At 43.7% G+C, this 21,875-nt stretch overlaps 1 protein-coding gene across 1 annotated transcript in view; it reads right to left on the reverse strand.

Annotated features, from left to right (window-relative positions):
* Positions 1-21,875, reverse strand: part of Epas1 (endothelial PAS domain protein 1) — an 83,554-nt gene that overhangs the window by 29,829 nt on the left and 31,850 nt on the right. Inside the window, exons 2-4 of the mRNA XM_090337013.1 lie at positions 7,206-7,396; positions 911-1,062; positions 173-257 (exon numbers count right to left, since the gene is read on the reverse strand). Of these exons, the coding sequence (XP_090193139.1) occupies positions 173-257; positions 911-1,062; positions 7,206-7,396 (428 nt within the window). The remainder of the gene's footprint in view (positions 1-172; positions 258-910; positions 1,063-7,205; positions 7,397-21,875) is intronic.

A 21,875-nucleotide genomic window follows, 5' to 3' on the forward strand; every position in this document is an offset into this window, starting at 1 on the left:
TGCCTGCAATCTCATTACCCTCATCCTAGGCTTCATGTCCATACTGAGGCCAGTTTTTTTTTTCCTGGTATCACTGTGTTCATGAACTACCTCTCATGTGCTTGTAGATAAAGGAAAGGCAGATCCTTTCTGAGAGGGGATAAGCAGGGATAAACAAACCAAAATACTTTACCATTTTTGATAGTCAGGTTCTCACGGATCTCCTCATGGTCACAGGGATGAGTGAAATCGAAGATGCTATGTCCTGTTAGCTCTACCTGTTTCAAAAAGCAAGGTTAGCCTTCATTATTGCTAACACTAAAATGAAAGGTTTCAGGAGGAAGCTGAACAACCTTCCAGTATTGGTGACAGAGCTAATCAGGAAATTTTTCTCATAATTCCAGGCCAGTACTAGATTTGCAGAAATAGAGATGTTGCAGAAGGCTATTGATGGTGATGGTGACTTCATTCATGAGGGTTTTGTTATCTAGTCTGGAGAAAACTGCTAATCGGGATGGCCAATAGAAATGCTAAACCCAGTTCCAAGGAGTGGGAGTGTGTGTATTCTTAATACATGGCCGGGGGGGTCATGAAGGTTAATGGGCAGGTGCAGGGAGAAGGGAAAAGACACTGACCAGAACTTTCTATAAATTTCTACCCCTGAATGTAAATACTGCCACCCTTTGTTTAAAATTTCAACTATTTTTTTAATTATAGAAAAGTTTCTATAGCTTTTATAACTTCTCATTAAGCTTCCCCTAATGTTAATTTCTTATTATTTAAAAATAATGGATTGTATGACATTTTTGTACATGTATACCTATACTTTTATTCTATTTACCTTCATTATCTTGTATTTATTACTTTTGCCCTCCCTTGACCCTTCTGTTTGTTATATTTTCCCCTTTTGAAGAGGTATAAAAGATTTTACCTGAGTGAGTCCCATGAATTTGCTGATGTTTTCTGATAAGAAGATCATATCACCATCTTGGGTCACCACAGCAATGAAACCCTCCAAAGCTTTCAGGTATAAATTATCCATCTGCTGGTCAGCCTCGGCTTCAGATTCATTTTCAGAGCAAACTGAAAAAGAGAAGGGGTTTGGGTGGTTTGTATGAATGTGGTGTTAAAACATGTATGACTGGAGCACTGATGTCTGCCTGGGATGGCCTGAGGACATTTCTGTGAATGAGAGCTGCCAGCTGTTTAGGTATCAACAATCTGCCTAAGTGGTGGGCATTAGATAAGTGCCATGACACAGGATTTGAGGTAGCAGTGACAACCTTTTTTGGGGAATCAATAGTAACAGCTGTAGTATTACTCATAGATGCCACTGCAACCATTTCTACAGCGAACAGAACAGGGATCATGAAGTGACAGTCTGGTTTTCAGATGCCAAGCATTGTGAAGAACAACCTTTTGGTGACCTTTTCCCCTATTCACCAAAATTGTGGGACATGATGAGGGAAATTCCTTCTCTTCAAAGCTTTCCACCACTCATACCAACACCTGGTCCTCACTTACAGTCTCTGCTGATTTATCTGTTTCTTACCAGCTCACTAGTCACTGGACTGATCAGCTTGTGTGATATAATGTCCTGGTAATGCCCATATTTAAAAAGGGTTTTAGAAGAAATGGTGAACTAATTTAGTGCATGCATCATGGCACTTGAGGAGAGGCACTGACTGAAATGAAGATTTCTTAGCCAAGAGTCGCTATGTAATTTATGGACACAGGTGCAAAGTACAAATGTGGGACCTGCCTGTTAAACAACTAATCCGAGGCCCATCCAAAACTGTTATACCCCTAGAGGGGCCCAGCCTACAGTTCCTGCCTGAACCTTTAGCAAGTCCCTGCCTGGGACTGGAAATGAGTTTTATCACCATGTTCTCATGTGATGCTGAAGCCACTGCCCTTGGAACCACCCACTGAAAACCACTGCCTTAACTCTAGGTCCTTTTAAGTGACCTTAGTGCAGAAAAAAAATGCTCTTTTTAGGTTGGAAATAATTTGGGAAACAGGTAAGGAGGAGATGATTTCAGCACCATTTAAATCACATCAGATAGAAGGCCAGCTTCTCTAAACAAGCAGAAGCTGGCCTTGTGGCCTATGAGAAGATATTTTCTCCTCAATTTCTTTGATCTCAGTGGTAACACTGACTTCAAAATCTGGAGTGAGCCCAAGATAACCCTATTTGGGTTAACCAGGCCCAGAGGAAATAAGTTCTGTTTAAAATTTCCTGTTTTTAACAGGTCCAATACAGCCAGACGGGTTTCCATCTTGTCCATCATGCTTGTTTCCAGGAGGTGGCGAAATTAGCTATGGTGGTGGGTCCATTGGCCTGGCCTTTACAGGGAAGGAGGGAGAGGGGTTCTCTGGGGCCACGAAAGGAAACAGAACATCTTAGAATTCAAGTCACAATGGCTAAAGGGTCAGGAAACCAGCAGGCTGCCCCCAGAAACCCTGGGCCAGCAGGACTCAGGCGGGGTCTCTTCCTTCAGTGGAACTATTTGCTCTCCTAGCACCTGCTTATCCTCCTGGAAGCTTCTAAAAGAACCTGGCTTGGTTGTTCCCAGCCTGGGGCTCAGAGGCAGATCTTTCCTTGAGGGTCAGGAGGCAAATGTCACATGCCTGCTGAAGAGTCCATTACCTTTTCTCTGTGGAAACCAGTTTTCCCTGATAAATTATACATAACTGATTTACTTGTGGATGTAGGGAAAGAAGCCCTTGTTCATTGCACAGTAACTAAGCTTACACTATGTAAGCAACAGATAAAGCAATCTGTTCACAAGTGTCATCTACGATGCACCTAGTCCTGCTATTTGCAGACCCAGGGATACTGAAATAGTCACATCAATCCTATCCCTCAAGGATCTGCAGATGGAAGGTAATACAAAGACCAATCACTGTGTGGTTAGACAACAAGAATAAAACCTTAGTGCAGAATAAAGTGAGGATCAGCTCAAACAGGTGCACAACAAGGCACCTACCAGGTCTTTTAGTCAGACCGGGTCTTGGTTACTCGCTTCCTAGGATGCTATAGGGTTCTACTCCAAAGGGAAAATAAAGGTACTCTGCTGAAGGAGAGCATATTCAGCGTGGGAAGCACAGGGAGGTGTTTTTTTATGCTAAAAATAGCCCCAGTAAACAGGCTTTGATGAGTCTCCACAGCCAGGATACGCACAGCTGAGGTTTCAGAGCACTTTTTCCGGAGCACTGCTCATTTCCTTCAGGCAGCAACACCCTTGTGGGCTGGGATGCCATGGGCAGCTGGAGCTGGCCTTCTAAGGTGAGTGGGCAGGTGGCAGAACAGAGAGCTCCTGACTGGATCTCTGAGACCAGGTTGACGCAGCAGTGCTACAGATCATGGTGCTGGCTATAAATCTTACCCTATGAGAGTCATTCTCCCTCCGTGTTTTCTTTTGCAAGAAGCTCCAGGCCCACTTGGACTGTTCTTAAACCCATTCTGATTCAGTCTTCCTGCTTCAGATATGTTTGGCAATTGGTTATCACAGGGTCTTTCCTTTCAAGGACAGCCTAAACTAGGCTCCTTCCCATTCTCCTCTAGGGAGGAGGGCCTGGAACACTGCCTCTAGTTCCTGTCTCTGGTGTTGTTGACTTACTGCAAACACTTCATTAAATCCACAAACAAGGAAAGGAGTTTGGGAATCACCTGCTGGATCATTAGCTGAACCTTAAGCTCCACCATGGGAAAGTTTGGACTACTTCATAGCATTGACAGAAAACTGTATCCCAGCAGATCTTGTCAGGATTCTGGAAAGCCCCAGAAGCCCACCAGTGGGGACAAACACCCTCATTCTTTACGTATCTTCTCATCCCGTTTTCCATCTGTGTGTTCATACCTGAACAAGGTCAGTATTTCTAGAAGAGATTGTACTTTAGCTGCTCTTAGCCAATAATATCCTTGCGTGAATCTGATTATTGGCTTCTTTCCCAACAGGACAGAAAAAGACCTTGATCTGAAGTGTGGTGGGGAAGAGGGGTAGGACAGTAAATAAGTTACAGTGAAAGTCAGGGAAAACTATTCTGAAAATAGGACAGAAGAAGGCACCAGAAACCATATCTGCTGCCATAATTTTGCTCTCCTGGTACCATTTTTTTTTCTGCATGGAAGTCATGGCAAAAGCTTGCCACACTTTGTGTGTGTGTGTGTGTGTGTGTGTGTGTGTGTATGTGTGTGTGTGAGAGAGAGAGGGGGGAGGGAGAGGGAGAGAGGGAGAGAGAGACAGAGAGAGGGAGAGAGAGGGAGGGAGGGAGGGAGGGAGGGAGGGAGGGAGGGAGGGAGGGAGAGAGAGAGAGAGAGAGAGAGAGAGAGAGAGAGAGAGAGAGAGAGAGAGAGAGAGAGAGAGAATATCTACTTGAGTTTGAACTCAAGGCCTTGATATTATCTTTTAGCTTTTTTGCTCAAGGCTGGAGCTCTACCACTTGAGATACACCTTTATTGCTAGCTTTTTTGGTGGTTAATTGGAGATAAGCATCTCAAGAGACTTGTCTGCCAGAGAGGGCTTCAAACTGTGATCCTCAGATCACAGATCAGCCACCTGAGTAGCTATGATTACAGGTATGACTCACCAGCACCCAGCTCACAGCCTCAACTTTTGAATGTGTTTTCCTTAGTAGCCTAGAGATTGGGAAATCGTAATCTCCTGGGAAGGCTAAGCAAATACCATGAATCAAAAATAAACCTGCCATTTCTCCCTAGAAATATTGCTTCATGTTGCTCTCTGACTCTAAATAAAATGAATTTGACTTTTACCTGGTATGAATGTTGGGATGTCTCAAAGCAATTTTAGAATGGAAAGCACATTGTGCATGCTCACCAGTGCTTCATGCTCTTTGAATACAGAAGCATTACAGCTTGTAGGGTTTGTCTTGAAAGAGGATTTAAGACAATCAAGTGGTATTTCCACTGATGTTTCTGTCAGAGTTGTTCTGTCCTCAGCCCACCGTGGAAGCAAATATCATAAAGCTATTGTTTTAGTTTGCTTCCTGTGATAGGAATCTCAATCGGTGGCCCCAACCCACAGCCTGAATTTCTCAACGTTGAAGTTTCCTCTCCAACATTCCCACACACAACAGCCTACTGTGAAAATCAAAGGGAAGTGTGTTACTAAGTAAAGAAGAAATTTTTGTAAAAGCCAAACCTGGTATTTTTTAGCCTTTTGAACTCTGGGCTATGCAACTATTTCCTATTATAAAAATGAGCCTAAGTGGGGTTTGTTCACCTTTGTCAGAAATAGTGAATTTGCTTAAATGCTTAAATAGTGGTTTGTTTTGACTCAGAAAACGTGCATCTGGGGGTTGTTTTGGGTAGTGGTAGGGACTGAACTCAGGGGCTTGACATGCTAGGCGAGTGTTCTACTATTCAGTCACATGCCCAGTGTCATGTAGGCCAGGGTGGCTTCAAACTTCTAATTCTCCTGCCTCCACCCTAAATGCTGAGATGACAGGTTTTCCCTGGGGTTTTTCTCACACCCCTTCGCCAGAAGCCTATTCTTACTATAAATCAATGTGTTTCATAATAATTTTTCTTTCTTTCATATCATCTTGATCCTCTAGCCACACTGCAGGTAAGTATCGTTGTTCTTTTTATGAAGATGAGGAAATATGGAGGTTCAAACAAGGGAAAGAAATGCATGGAAAGCTGCAGAGAGAGAAAACAGTCACAGGGAAATTCCAGTGCAGGGCCTGTACTCCTTTCATTATCCTGTGAGTCTATAAGCAAAGTATGATTTAAAAAGAAAAATACATGGGCTGGGAGTTTGGCCTAGTGGTAGAGTGCTTGCCTAGCATGGACAAAAACCTGGGTACGATTCCTGGGTACCACATACATAGAAAAAAAAAGCCAGAAGTGGTGCTGAGGCTCAAGTGGTAGAGCACTAGCCTTGAGGAAAGCCCAAGGGCAGTGCTCAGGCCCTGAGCTCAAGCCCAGGAAAGGAAAATACAATTTCTGCAACAAATGGCCCAGAGAATGCCTGGCAGGAGGCTGTGAGAGGAGGTAGGGAAAAGGGAGGGCTGATAAAGCATCTCCTCCTCCCCAGGCTGTGCTCATTTTATGAGAACTTCTCCTTCAAGGACACCAGGACCAGATGGCCCAAGGTTGAAACTTCTTAGCATTTTCTTACATTTCTTTCCTTGGGACAGAGAAGCCTAGGCCTAAAATACTGAGGGTTCTGGTACGTTTGGGGCTGAGCCTGACCAGAGGGGGTGGCAGTCTGTATTCATAATGTTCAATGCCTCCCTGTCTCACAGCAGATTCCCTCTGCTCAGGGTCTTTCCCCGAATAGCCACCTCACAACAGGATGGAAGAACTGACCATCAGGCTCCCTGAGTAAAACTGAAGATGGACTTCAATGGTCCCTTCCCTCTGTAGGCCTCCCTCTCATTCCCCTAGACACTGCTCACCTGCAGTACCAGGCTGGCTGCTATACTACTCAATTTCCTTACAGACCTGACAATTTACACAAGACTTCTCATATAAGATCTGAAACTAGAATACTTCTCAGGCCTACTTTTTCCTGGCCAGGACTAACAGGAAATTTTTTTTCAAGAATGTAATTTTATGAGAAACGGACATTTTTATGGACTGCAGATTACAGAGATACCAGGAAGGGAGAGAATGCACTGGGCCCATGTGGGCGGGGTGATGCTTGGTGCTCTCATCTGCCAAGCATGCCCCAATGGGAATGAGCATAGCCAGGTCACTGTCTCAGTCAATTTTCACATACACCCTGTGCAGTCATTAGGTCTAATTTCATCAGGCAGGTAAAGAAACTAAGGACCAGAGAGACGGAATGATCTGCCTGAGTTAGCCAGCTAGAAAGAGGGAAATGACTGAATGGGATACTAGAGAGCTAGTTGGCAAACAAGAATGAAAACCACTCCATTTCCTGCAGACTCTAATGTGGAGTAAGGGTCTAAACCATGAGGTGCAACTGAACTGGACCATGAGCAAAAGTTGTTCTTGGATCTTTGTCTTTATTGTTTCCCATGCTCTCCTCCTCTCTGCCCTTTATTGTAAAGGCTGCTGCTCTAGTAGCCATTGCTGTTTTAAAAGAAGCACTGGTGACTGCCTTTCTGTGAATGGGTATTTGCAGAGTGGGGTGTCTGGGAAGAAGGTCTCACATCTCTGGTACCACAAAAGCCCATGAGTAGGGATATGTAGATAAGAATCCCAGGCCAGTTTTGAGGAGTTGCAGTCTCACCTGATGACAGGAGCTTGTGTGTTCGCAGGAAGCTGATAGCCAGGCGCATGATGGAGGCCTTGTCCAGGTGGGAACTCACACTGTGAGGCAGGGGTAGCTCATGAGCCAGCTCACAGAAGACTTCTGTCTCCTTGCTGCGCCGGCACCTGGCAGCATCTCGAGACTTCTCCTTCCGCCTCTCTGAGCTGCTTCTAAATGGAGAGACAAGAGGTTAGTCTCCACAGGTTACTGTCATCCAATCACACTCCTGGTCAAGTTATGCCCACAAACCACAAACCAAAGTATAGCCAACTCTCCCACTGAACTGATGGGGGCTCACACCAGTCATGGGAGCTATGCACAACCTGCATTAACTTGTTGGCTCTGCTTTTCTGTGTGTTAGAATTTTCTCAGTCTTCCCCTTCTGGAATTATATGATACTCGGTATAGGGCTTCCTACACCCAAAGAAGCCAGAAAAGATATGCTGGTCAGTTAAGTGGCAATGCCTTGGACTTGGTCCTAAGTTATCTGGGGGCAAGGGTCAATGTCCAGAAATAGAAAGAGGAAGAAAGTACGATCACAGGGTAGATGGTCCTGTCGGAAGCTCTAGAGAACAAAATGGAAGCATACTTCAAGGCTGACTTTTTCTACATAAGATGGACTCTTAGAAAAATTAAGACCTTAGACTCTATTTTTTTTTAAATCAGAAAGTGGTTTCCACAGTAGTGACTGAAAACATTACTACATCCCAAGAACAATTAGTCAGACATGCTTCTGGCTATAGTCCCAAAGTGCAGTCCTGACAAGGGTTAATTGCTTGTCCCATGTCCATTTTCCTCTTCATTGTAGGATAGAGGAACTATGAGACATTTTAAAATTTGCCTTTTTTGAGAAGTCCTAAGTAAACACTGAGTCTTCTTATAAGGCCTATGTGAAGTTCTACCACAGGAAAATAAATTCAGGACATTTGGGTTGTAATTACTAGCTCTGTAAACTTACATTATTTAAACTGCTTGGCCTTACGTTCTTCCTCTGTAAAAATGGTAACAGTAGTACCCATCTCATACCGTTATTACAAGGACTAAATGTGATCATTTATGTAAAATCTGTAGCACTGGGCCTACCCAGCTATATCAGCTAGTAGTAAGAAAATATCCGTCCATGAAAAGATAATCATGAGAGTAGGCGGGTTGCTAAATAGAGCACGACAATCCTATTTTTTGTAGAAATTTAGGGATTATACACACCACTTCCTGCACATGAAGATATAGAAACATAAACAATCTGCATTAAAAAATCTCTAAATTAACAATTATTCTTATACTAAACATATATGTCCTAGGTATTATTTTAACTAATACTGTTTGTTTTGACCTGTAAAACTATCCACAGACATATCACTATCATCATCCCTAGTTTACAGGTGAAGGAACAGCCCCATCGCAGTAGTTATATAAGTCACTATGGCCACTAGCCAATAGAGAAGGAAGTGGAATTTTGCCCTGGGCAGGTGGGCCCCAGAATTTAGGCACTTGGCCATCAGTGACTATCCTGACTCTAATTTAAGACATAGTAGCTGCACAGTAGTGAGGTTAGGGGAGAATTTTTTTCCCCTAGTAATTATATATTTTTTAAGGTTTCTATAAATAATCTACATTGTTGGTTTTAATAAAGAAACAAGTTTGCTTTGTATTTTTGTAGAAAATGTTCTGTGCAATTTGTGGCTGTCAAGGCCTTAATCCAACCAGCTTCAGCTCCCTCATTCTATCCTGCCTTCAGAGACTGCCAGAACCAAGGGCTCCTTCTCCTTTTGTTTGGCTTTGCAGCTGTTATCGCAACAGAAAATCAGTATTTGGGGATTCATGGAATGTTGATGCGCCTTGCAACCCTCTCAAGATTTGGGGCAGAAGCGCTGTTTTGACTTTACTACATACTTCATTTTCAAAGACAGAACATCCAGCTCTCTGCATGGGTTACACATCGTATAATTCAGACTGTGAGAAGAATTGTCCAACAGCTGGTGACAGTCAGGAAGAACCTTCAGAGAAATTGTGAAATGAGTAAATTTTTTTCTCCTGTCTCTCTAGTCTATGTTCTATAAGCATTGTTTCTTCCCTCTCCAGATTTTCATTCACTTTCAGGTTCCTCCTCTTGTACTCCGTTCATTCTCACCATTTCTGAACCTGTTCTTGGAGTCTAGTTTTGCTTTTGTGACCAGACTTTAAGGGCAGTTTGTATATTAGTCCTTTGAATTTTCATCTTCACCTCGACTTCTGGTTGGGGGTATGGGAGATGCTAAAAGATGGTTGGCATTCTGATGCAGGGAAGGAAAGTGGAAGGGGAAAGAACCACTAACACTGGACATATCACAGGTTTCAGTATGAGAGCCATAGAAAAATTCTTGGGCTCCATTGTCCACTACCAACTCTCTCACCCAAATAACTGCATCATCACTTACTCTGCTCATAGTGGTGGCTCTAGAGAGGTTATCTTAAGGCAGAAATCCTAAGCTGTACAGACTGTGACATTAACAGCAACATTTATAGCACAAATCTTCCCCTTGTCTTTGCCCTGACTTAGAGAGAGAAAAAACCCTATGCAGAAGAAGAATCAGGTAAGAAAAAGGCTATCTGGAGTCAGCACACTAACTGAGAGCTGCACTGGCCATCTCAGTTCTGCCACATGCATTCCATCATATAGACATTTATTGACACTTACTTGTGCATCTGGCACTGCATCAAGTATTCTGTTACCATCTTCGTACCAACACAGCATGATAGGTATTGTGCATGCAATGGACAGATGTGGAAATTGAGGCTTAGACATACTATGTCATTTGCCCAAGATCACACATAACCCTTGGGAGGGCTTACAATCAATAAGCAGACTTTTAAAAAGTTGAGAAACTTTATACAGGGAACCCTGTGTAATGACACCCCTGCAACCAAATGAAGAGGACAGAGTAGGCATTAGCAGTGTCCTAATTTCAGAGATCCAACCTAACTTGCCTACGACAACCAGCTGACTACTAGTCCAGGGACCAGGACCCTCCACTCCTCCACTCCCCCAATCCCATAATAACTGAAGGAGACAGTGGCTTTAGCAAGAAAGAAAGGCATAACATTTTACCATTTAGAAAGACTGAACTTACATCAACACCTTGACTAAAAGTTAAACCCTCCATTTAGCTACTTTGCTTTTACAGTTGCACTCAAGGGCTTAGTATGATTTTAATTAACTTATCTAGCTACCCTTGACACAGCCCAGAAATATCTGTCTAATGTTGAGTCTTAGAAAAACAAACACAAACCTGTCACACTGTACACTGCAATCACTTAATTAGTAACAATGAAGAGCAAGAATAACACTAACATGCAGGTAAGATCGACCCCCAAGCCCGACCAATGTATGTATACTACTGATGGCAGGTGTGAAGGTGGGGGGGTGGAAATTATGTGGGCTTCTAAAACATTGTCCAGATTTGGGAGAAAGAAATACATTCTCTAGGCTCTGAAATGCTTGCCTATAAAATGGGCAGAATGGCACATCTTCCTGATCAATTGAATGAGAGTAGAAGCAATAGAAAGCTCTCAGATGAAAACCATCATGACAGACAGATAATAAAAAAAAAACCACTTTCTGGCTCACCTGAGCTTTAGTCATATCACATTCAGATTCTGTCCATACGCTTGGGAATGGAAAATGTATCCTGCAAGCCAATTACGCCCACTGCTTTATATATTGGGCCAATAAAGTGTTCCAGTCTCTAAAGAATTTGCCCTTCTTGATACTTTTTTTTTGCCAGTCCTGGCCTTGAGCTCAGGGCTTGAGCACTATCCTTGGGTTTTCTCAAGACTATAACTCTACCACTTCAGCCACAGCACCAATTCTGGCTTTTTTCTATGTATGTGGTACTGAGGAATTGAACCCGGGCCTTTGTGCATGCTAGGAAAGCGCTCTACCACTTGGCCAAACTCCCGGACCCCTTCTTGATACTTTCTAGGTGTCTTCTTGCACACCCAGAAGTATTTTCTGAGTTCAGAGTTGACCCTATGACTACCAGAGAGTAGGTGAGATAACAAGCCCTTGTCCTCGAGGAGCATGTAACCTAGTAAGGGAGCTTGCATGCTGCCTCCTCTAGGCACAGGAATGAATACAGACAACACATAATAAAGGGAGTTAAAAACCAAATTGTCACAAATATGGACAGGAGAGAAAATTTTCAGGAAAATAAATAGCAACAACCTTATAATACCTTAGCAGCTTGAAAAGCACATTGTTATATAACTGTGTTATTTACACAACCATCCTAAAAGATAGGAGCTCCTATCTCCATTTAATAGGCAAGGATATGAAGATCAATAGAGCTTAAATCCATTGCTAAAAATAAAATGTTTCAAACTTAGTTCTTCTGGATCTCAAAGGCTTTGCCATTGGCAGCCAGGCTGCAGGACCAGTGCTGGGTTAGACACTGTCTTACAAATTGGCTGCTTGTCCATACTAGGGAAAGAAGAAGAGGCTTAAGATTTGTAAAAGAGGGTCTGGGAGTTTTGCCTAGTGGTAGAGTGCTTGCCTAGCATGCACAAAGACCCAGGTTCGATTCTTCAGCACCACATATATAGAAAAAGCCAGAAGTGGTGCTGTGGCTAAAGTGGTAGGGCTCTAGCCTTGAGAAAAAACATAGAGTGATACAGATTCCTTGGAAGAGGATTAGCTCATCCTTATGTGAATTAGCTCATTCACATAAGTAATACACCTAGAACTTTAGGAGCAGGATTAGGAAGTAATATCTAAGTTCACCTGGGCTATGAGGAGAAAGAAGAGCAGGGTTGGGGAACTTAGATAATGCAGCTTCCCTCCCCACTGCTATAGAGCTGGGGTGTTATCAGATGTGATTTCACAGCACTCCACACTATCCAGCACTATCTAAACATACTACAGGTGGAGAATGAGCAGTTTTTGATCTGGGGTTATTGTTTGTCATAAAGTACAAAAATTTATACTTATTCTCCCCAAGCTGGAAATACATCTGGCTTTGAAACATTTGATTCATAATATAGAAAGCAACCACTTCAAGATCAGGTAGACGGTCAAAAGATAAAACAAGAGCTAGGAGCCCATAGCTCATGACCCTTATAATCCTAACTACTCAGGAGGCTGAGAGCTGAGGAGTAAAGTTGGAAGTTAGCCTGGGAAGGAAAGTCCAAGTTGAGATTCTTATCTTCAATTAACCACAGAAAAGCTGGAAATGCATATGTACCTAAGTGGTAGAGCACTGGTTTGGAGCAAAAAAAGCTTAGGGACAGTCCAGGTCCTGAGTTCAGCTTGAGACTCCCCTCCCCCTCTCTCTCACTCTCTCTCTCTTTCTCTTCCTCCCCCCCTCACGGGGTAACTTTGTGGCTGGAAAGTGTCTCATAGGCAATTCCTCTCCTCGGGGTTCAGCTCCCAGCTGCCTGACTGGCTCAGAGGGTCAGTGTCCCTGAAGCAGAGGGCCTGGACTGCATTCAGAGCTGACAGTAATGTCTGAGGCTCACCCAGTTGGGCCCTCTAATGGTCATTTCTGCTTGGGGCTGACTGGAGATGCTTATCTCCTGGCCTCCTCTGCTGCAAGCAGCCTTGGAGAAGAGAGCAACAGATTCAATTACCAAGCAGTCCATCTAGGGCTCCAGATACCCAGGTCCTTACGTCATCTAAGGACATATGGAGTCTCTAGCCCAGATGGGAAGCTGTTCATGGACAGGAGTAGCTGTAACAAGCTGTCTTGTGCTTTGCTTCACCAAGTCCAAGCCTTAGCTAGCCCTTTAGTCTAAATCTCAGTTATTTCCCCATATCAATTATTGTGTTGAAAGCCTCACCTTCAAGGCCTTTGGAGGTGTGGACTTTGGACATGTGATTAGGAAATGAGGATGTAGCCTTCTGCATCCTCATCATGAGGATTAATGTCCTCTAAAAAGGTGCATGAAAAATCCCAGTTGGTCTGTGAGGTCTCCTTAGTACAGGAAGAAAAGATTGGAGGAACACTCTAGTGTTTAACATCTGGATTATAAATATCACTTCTACCCATGGTCCATTCACCTTAACTAATGGTGGAGTCATAACCTAATTGAAAAGGAGGTGTAAGAGGGCAACATGTGGAATGGTTGATGAATCTGCTCCCTGGAAGCTACTGTAGTAGAATACAGATGTAAGAAAACTGGGAAATGGATAGGACTATTCTGTAGGTAAAATGTCTGCTAGTCATTAGTTTGGTTCAACAAATATTCCCAGTACTCTTTCATTTAACAGATCTTTTCCTTAAAAATGTGTTGCTGGAGATAGGGTAACACTGTATATATTTGGTACAGGCAACTTTACAAATATAGAAATGTTTAAAGAAAAGAGATCTCACCGGGTTTGATAGATTAGTATTTTGCTCATTTAAAAAATTAAAAATGTATCACATTATTAAGAATTTTTTCAAAATGTTCCTAGCAGTCAGCAAAAACATATGTGCATAGATCACTATGTATTTGACCAGCCCTGTTCAGCTCTAGCTTCCAATTCTTAGCTGTTGCAAAATAACACTCTGAAGCTATCTTTGATTCTAATATTGTTTTCTAATTTCCTTTCTTTTCTTTTCTTTTTTTTTGTCAATTGTGGGGCTTGAACTCTGGGCCTGGGAACTATTCCTAAGCTCTTTAGCTCAAGGCCAGCACTCTACCACTTGAGCCACAGCATCACTTCCGGCTTTCTGGTGGCTAATTGGAGATAAGAGTCTCACAGACCTTCATGCCTGGGCTAGCTCTGAACCATGATCCTCAGATCTCATCATCCTGAATAGCTAGGATTACAGGCATGAGTCAAAAGTACCTGGCTTCCTCCTTATAGCCAGCCTAATACATCTAAAAATTGACCAATTATACTGAAATGGGAGGCTTTCTTTGATTCTAATCCAGTCAGGAGAAGCAATACACTACTGTGGGATAGCAGGTCCTCTTCCTTCCATGGAAAAGTTGGATTCTTTCCATCTTTTCCTTCCTTATATGGGTAGCATTCTGACCCATAAATGGCAAGAAAATAAGCAGTGTCAGGGGATCTTTGGCTGTCCATTACTCCCTGTGCCCTGTGGTGACCTGACCTCCAACACTGTAGAGACGCCAGCTAAGATGTTGATTCTCCTCAGAGGCTGCGATGCTACTGCCGCTGCTGCTGCTGCTCCTACAACTAGCCAGGGTAAGCCTTCCAAGGACCCTGAATTTGAAAAGCATTTGGAAGCATACCCTCTTGGTATGCTTGGAAAGAGGGATAACCCAGCCACATTTTGACCTCAGCCCTTGAAGGGGTAAACCAAACCTGGATGGAAATTTTTCTCTTGCTTGAGGTTTTCTGAGAGAAAGACAGAGGAAAGGGATGAAATAGGGTGGGGGGATATAGTTTACTTATAGAATGCTTGCCTAACACACACAAGTACTTGGGCTCAATCACCTGAACTTCAAGAAAAGGGAGAAGGAAAAGGACAGGGAGGGAGGGAGGGAGAGAGAGGGAGGGAGGGAGAGAGAGAGAGGGAGGGAGAGAGAGGGGGGGGGAGGGGGAGAGGTGGAGAGGTGGAGAAGAATGCCTCCTGCAGGTAAGCATTTCATTCTATTTCTCTGAGGCCACTTCCCTTGGGCATGAGGTACCCCTACATCCAAGGTGGTACCAGATGGACCTAGGGTTTTTCTTAGTACTGGCTTCTGTTCACTGGTACCGTTGTTGCTTTGGAGCACACAAGTACCCAACAGCATAATCCGTGGTTTGGCTCAAGCTATTTTATGTGTGTGTGCACAGCTAGCCTGTTTCTACAACTTTGCCTTCAGCTAAGAAAACTGACAAAGAAATTACATAGCTATGTATGTTTGTGAGAGAGGGAGGGAGGGAGGGAAAGAGGGGGGGGGAGAGCACGAGCAAGCGAGTGCAGGTAGAAGGAACTCTGTGGTATAGTGGAGAACAGCTCACCAGTCCCCTAAAACCCTTAAGACACAGATCTTGCTGCTGGCTCCCCTGACCCACAGCCTTCTGAAACATTCCTTCTTCATCACCTTGGCCTGTCTCTGGCGTGTTCCTCTCTCATGACCTCTGTTTCATCCAGAAAGGTCTCACCTGTGCTGACTGGCTTCAGAGATTCCACAAGGCACAGTCATCCTCATGTGGCTCTGCCTTTATTTCACCCAGGTAAATTAAACAATCTTCTGGGAAAGGCCCACATGTTCAGTTCTTTTGAAAGTCCTCTAGCATTAAGTACTACAAAGCAGAGACATAGAATTTTGCAAATTCATCAGCTAGCCTCTGTTTTAGATCTTTCCTAAGAATATTAATCCAGTGTTTAATTAGAATAAGAATTCTCCATCTAGGAAGAGTAGTTGGTGTACAGAGATTCAAAGATAAGAGGTAGAAAGTGAGTGGGAGGGAAGGAAAAGAAAAGAGAGACAGACAGACAGACAGAGTTTATGTGTATATATGTGTCTTATCAGTACTCTGAATCTGGGCTCTGACAGTGGGGGTTCATCATTTCTTGACCTTTGCTATTCCCCAAACCACAATGATATAGTTTCAAGATAATCTCTGGTAGTGTGCGATGAAGCCTGAGCATCTCTATTTCTTGGATGATTCATGAGTTTTGCTGGTCTGGGTTCCCATACTTTGACCCATGAAATCTTGACATCATGGAGATGACATCACGGCAGTATTAATGCAATCCGATGCCATCTTTATCCAAAGGCAGCTGACATTTAACAAAGCAGATCTGCCAATAGGGTGAACCCCATTTTCTTTATGCATTTCTTCATGGGACTTCACTAAGTCCTACTTGGATGTCATTCTCTACTTTCTCATCTTCTCCATCTCTATCACCTCATTTCTTCCTATTTTGAATAAAGCCATCTTTCGGGCTCAGTACGTATCCTAATTCACTCCAAAGGTACCCCTCCCCCGGGGAAAAAACCCTCCTTTTTTACTGCACTTCCTTTTCCTGGCCAGTTTGTCTTGTTGGCTGTGTGTGTGTGTGTGTGTGTGTGTGTGTGTGTGTGTGTGTGTACCATCTTGTTGCTTTATGGACTACAGGGGCACAGATATACCACCTTCCCCTTCTGAGTATCCTTCCCAGGGTACGGGACAGACAAACTGGGTAAATATCTGCTAATGGATGTAAGGACATTTCAAGCATGCTGTTTACCCTTGGGTTTTCTGTCTCAGGGACACAAAAGAAAAGTAATCCCAGCTGTTTTGTCTTTCAGCCCCAGCTCTAGATTCCTGGAACTGCAGCTGGGCCAGCTTAGATTTTATTTTGCTCTTCCTTTCAGGAAAGAGTTAATGCCCTGGGAAGGCTGCTTCCCACTTGGAAATCTCCATTTCCTCCTACAGTGTGAACAAGAGAACTCTATGGACAGAGGCTGAGCAGGGCCAACTGCACAGGGAGTGAACTCACTCTGAATGGGGCTGTTCTCAAGCCCGCCAAGTCAAGTCATTAAGATGCCAGCCTTGAGGTGCAGCCCCCAGCGTCACCTCTGGATACCCATATCCCCAAGCCCGCTGCCGGCAGAGGATGAATGGCGAGCACAGAGTCCATGAAAGCAAGCTCTGTCATGAGCAGGATTGGAGGACCACTTCTCCCTCTAGGGTGGGGGTCGGATGTTGTAGAGGTACAAAAGTAGAAGCCATTCTCCAGTGTGAGCCAGAATGAATCCTCTGATTTACATAGTGTTGCCAAAATCCAATTGCTCCTCAAAAGGCCAAAGGGAATGGGGAGGTAATAATAACATTAGAGAAAATATGTACAATGCCAAAAATAATCACTGTGTCATGAGAAAACAGAGCCGGGCTGCCTCAGGGACCATGCTGGGTATATTCAGGAAGGAGGGGGCAGAGATTGCCCTAGCAGCATTAGTAGACATTCTGAGTGGGGGGAGGGGAGCGGGAATCAACAGTTGGCAGGCAGAGAGAACACTTCTCAAGTACAGAATATGATTTTACAGTTTGGGTCTCTTCTTTATTTCAGCAGTTTAATGTGAAAGGAAATGTGCTCTTTCAATCAGGACTGACACTTGACCCCATGTTTATAGTCAAACATCCTAAATCCTGTCCTACTAATCCCAATTTAAAGCCAGAACTTCTAGTGCCTAGTATTTCAAAGCAAAAAGGGTATCAGGTGCTGGTGGCTCACACCTGTAACCCTAGTTACTCAGGAGGCTGAGATCTGAGGATTATGGTTTGATGCCAGCCTGGTTAAGAAAGGCTGTGAAACTCTTATTTCTAATTAACCACCTAATAATGGGAAGTGGAGCAGTGGTAAAGGGCTAGACTTGAGCAAAAGAAAAACCAAAAAGAACAGCAAAAAGAAAAAGCTTGAGGACAGCATTCAGGCCCTGAGTTCAAGTCCCATGACTGACAAAAACAAAATAAAACAACAACAAAACAAACAAAAAACAAGGGTGAAAAGCATAGGAAGTTACTGAATGGGAATAATAAAGTGCTGTTGCCATCCCCTAACCCCTTCTCCCTGCCCTATTTCAAAAAGAAAAGCTAAGAAAGAATAAAAAGGAAAGAGCCCTTTGGTAAGAGTCCCTCCTAAATGCCCTTTAGGAAGAACTCTGATTTGCAGCCTGTTTACATGGTCACATGTCTGGCGTGGGGTTTCTGATTCATGGCCATGGCGCAAGTCCTTGCTTTCTCCCAATCCTGTTCCCTCTTACTCTGATGAGAAGTGAGATGTGCATGCACACTGAGGAAGCTTTGCTCCACTTCTTTTCTTTTTACAAACAAATCATCAAAACCCACAGGAAATGCTCAAAGTTTTCCCCGTGTTTTCACATGATAACATGGAGAAATTTAGAAAATGGAGCTGTGTTTCCCTCCCATCATAGCTTATTCCCTCCATTCATTCCACAAATATAAGTCTGTGTTCATGTGCTGGGGCCATGAGCAACAGAATGACATTGGAACAATTATTCCTGACTTCAGGGAGCTTGCAAAGAACTGAGAAGTCCTGGAGTGCTGGCTAATAATCAGTGCCCTGAGAGTTGACATTTGCAAGGCTGGAGGAGACTGGCAGAATTTTGTGCCAGATAAGGAGATTTCATGGAGTAGGATATAAGAAAATAATCAAGAGTGCAAAGTGAGGACAAAGATACCACTGGGGCAATGGCAGGTATCAGTAGTAGTCAATAAACGGCTGAACAGTAACTCAGAGTGGGCCAAGGAAGTATACTAGTAAGAGTGGGAAAAATATACTTTTGAGTAGCCACAAGATGTCAAGGCAGAGGCAGCAGACTAATCAGGTGTTATGGTGCCAGTGATGGGAAATGTAGGAACCAGCCTTGACCTTATTTTTCTGCTGGCCATGGTTTGGCCACACTGGATAGCAAGTTTGAGAATGCCTCTTTTTTTTTTTTTTGCCACCAAAGCCAGAGAAAATGAATTCCTTCATTAGAAGCTCTAAATATGGTAGCAACTCCTGAGCTCCCTTCAGGCTAGACATTGGCCGTGTCCACAGAGATCTCAGCAAAGAGTTCTTGCTGAACAGTAAGTCACAATGTTGTTGTCCACAGATGAAAACAAATTTTACCCAAGACGCATGCCTTCTTATCCTCCAGTGGGGTTCCCCCCTACTGTTCCAGGTGTTTCCCCTTGCTGCTCACCTCCTTTATGACTGGTCCAGAAAAATGAAATTCCAGTTAGGGGCTCACCAGCCCACCACACTTTCAGCCAAACCATGTCCACCAACATGAGTTTCCCCCATTGTAAACTGGAAGTGGCTTCTTACTTGTCCTCCAAACTACCAGGTTCAGCAAGCTCCTTGAAGTCTCCCAGCCCCCTGAAATGTTCTCTTGACATCCCAAACCTTCTCATTTGATAGCCAATACAGGCCTGCCACCTCCCTAAAGGTTGTTCTGGTCACTCAACCAACCCATCCCGATCTCTCCTCCTCAGCCCTGCCCTGAACACTGAGAGAATTGATCTATGCCACTTAACTGCAAGGTGCCAGCCCCTGGATATTGCTTATCTAAGGGTGTCCTCTGAGGGCACAAGCAAAATAGCACATTTATGGATCACAGTACTTACCCTGACAACCGTTGGGTCATTAGCTCTTTTAAATATACAGTGGACAACTGGAGTGAAGATTAGAGCAGCCGTGGTCCTCAGCTTTAGGATGGGTATTTCACAGTTCTAATGTCCTGTTGTTTCCCAGCAGAAAGTGGATCAACAACCAGGAGTAATGGTGGCTGTACTCATTATCAGATTACTTAATACCCCATGACTCCTCACAGTCCCCAGGGTACAGATCCTCATATCCTAAGGCTGTTTTCCCTGCAAGAGGAGTTGCCTGTGCCTGCTGTCCAGTCACAGCTATAGTCTTTGAGCCAGCTGCCAGTGCATTCTCCCTGCCACTGTGAGCAAGCCCAGACAGGGGTAGCTCCCTTCCCTACATCCATTCTTCCCCCAAGAAACCAGAGAAGCTCTGCCTTGATGTAACAGAATGATCTATTGCCCAACACTACCCATTGCCTAAAGCCTTTACATCACATGTGTGGGTGCCCTTCTTGGAGTCAGATCTCCGGCAGGGAGGATACAAGATGCTGGCCAGGGCCCCACCCCTTTGGTGATATTCCATGGAAGTGAGAAAATAGGACATAACTCTTCCCAGCCCAAGAAGAAGCTACAAAACATAGAAATAAGATGGAGTTTGGCCTACTGGTGGAGTGCTTGCCTAGCAAACATGAAGACCCCGATTTGATTCCTCGGTACCACATACATAGAAAAAGCCAGAAGTAGTGCTGTAGCTCAAGTGGCAGAGCACTAGCCTTGAGAAACCCCAAGAACAGTGCCCAGGCCCTGAGTTCAAGCCCCCAAGACTGGCAAGAAAAATAATCTAACCAACTCAAATATATTTAAACACCAATAATAAGTTAGGTACTAGTGGCATATGCCTGCAATCCTAGCTACTTAAGAGGCTGAGATTTAAGGATGGAGGTTTGAAGCTAGCCAGACAAAAAAGCCCTCGAGACTCTTACTTTCAATTAGTCATTAAAAGACAAAAATGGAGTTGTCTCAAGTGGTAGAGCACCAGCTATTAGCAGAAAAATCCAAGCAACAGAGTGAGGCCCTGAGTTCAAGACCTAGTATACACACACACACACACACACACACACACACACACACACACACACACCATTAACAATATCAAGCATAGTAGTATAGTATATGCCTATAATCTCAGCTACTTGGGAGGTAAAGGCAGGAGGATAATAGGTTTGAAACCAGTCTATGTTACTTATTCAGACAAAACAAATCTAAAGAAAATAAAAGTTAAAAAGTGTGTGTGTGTGTGTGTGTGTGTGTGTGTGTGTGTGTGTGTGTGAAGTGTTAAGAGTGTTTGCATAAGGCCCTGGGTCCAAACCGTGGTACTGAAAATAGAAAAGAAATAAGATCAGCAGGTAGGCTTAAAAAATAACCCACACTTTGAGATAAACATGCTTCATGAGCCCAATTTCCAATTTTTAAAAATCTATCCCCACACACACCTTCAATTCACACCAGATTCAACACCCCCTCCCAACCAGAGAGGTTAATAGAGTCCAGCTGCTTCTCTTATCTGGCTCACCTGCTAATGGCAAATCTCTGCTATTGAGGCTGTCAAGTGATCTCTGCAAATCACTTTTTATTAGAGATAATGCCATTTTTACATCATTATCCAGCCCAGCAGTTAAAGAGAAACAAGTTGATATTTTTTTCTGTGAAACTCTGCGTCTGCACATTAATACTGACAGGTGACAGGGAGCTCACCACACTTCTTGGGAGATTCTGGTGAAAAGGCTTGGCACTCACCCTGTTCCTGGCCGGGCAGATGGAGAAGCACCCAGCACCTCCTTCCAGAGTCTCTGAAGCACTGGTGAAATTCGGGGCTAATGATACTTGCTTCCCTGACAGCTCAGTAACACAGCAGCAAGTAGGCTACACACTTAGTTCTGCCCAGCAGATAAACTTTGTATAACATCCAGGCCAGAGCAGAGCTCATTCTGTGATGTGGAAAGCAATAACTCACATGTGAGTCAGCTTCAGGGAGAGACGTTAAGCCTGAGGAAATAAACCACCCAGAAGTACCTAAAGTCTTCGAGACAGCACAGTGTTCCATGAAATCATTGGAAAATGAGTCCAAGTATGGGGAGACCCCAGTACAGGGGACTGGGTGACCCCAGGAGTTCTCCTGTGTTGTTGTGGTTGGGAGACTCCAAGTCTTACTGCCAAATAGTTACAGGAAGTTTCACTTCTTAGGCACCACCTAAAAATGCTCTTTTCTGTTCTTTTGCTGTTTCCCTTAATTATTTTTAAATGTCAGATGCAGCTTTGGTTTCACTGGAGTGACTTCTAATGGCCACCAAGATCCTGGCAAACACAATGTCCCTTCCCCACGGCAGTCTGCCAAATCCCACAGCTCTATGCTACTCGAAGATAATTCTGAAGCTGCTGAAACGTCCTGAAACGCCACCTTCGCTCAACTGAAAAGAAAATACTCTGCATTTGGGTGTTTTTATAAGAGGATTCTCTGGCATTTAAATCTCATCTGGTATTTGTGATTGGTTAACTTTAGTTTTTATTATTTAATGTTAACTTTAGTTTTTATTATTTAACGTTTATTGAGTACCTAACCCTGGGTAGGCACTGAAGATGAACTAAAC

Source organism: Megascapheus bottae, chromosome 7 (genome assembly GCF_031878675.1).
Source record: "Megascapheus bottae isolate mThoBot1 chromosome 7, mThoBot2.hap1, whole genome shotgun sequence".
In the NCBI taxonomy this organism is placed as follows: Eukaryota; Metazoa; Chordata; class Mammalia; order Rodentia; family Geomyidae; genus Megascapheus; species Megascapheus bottae.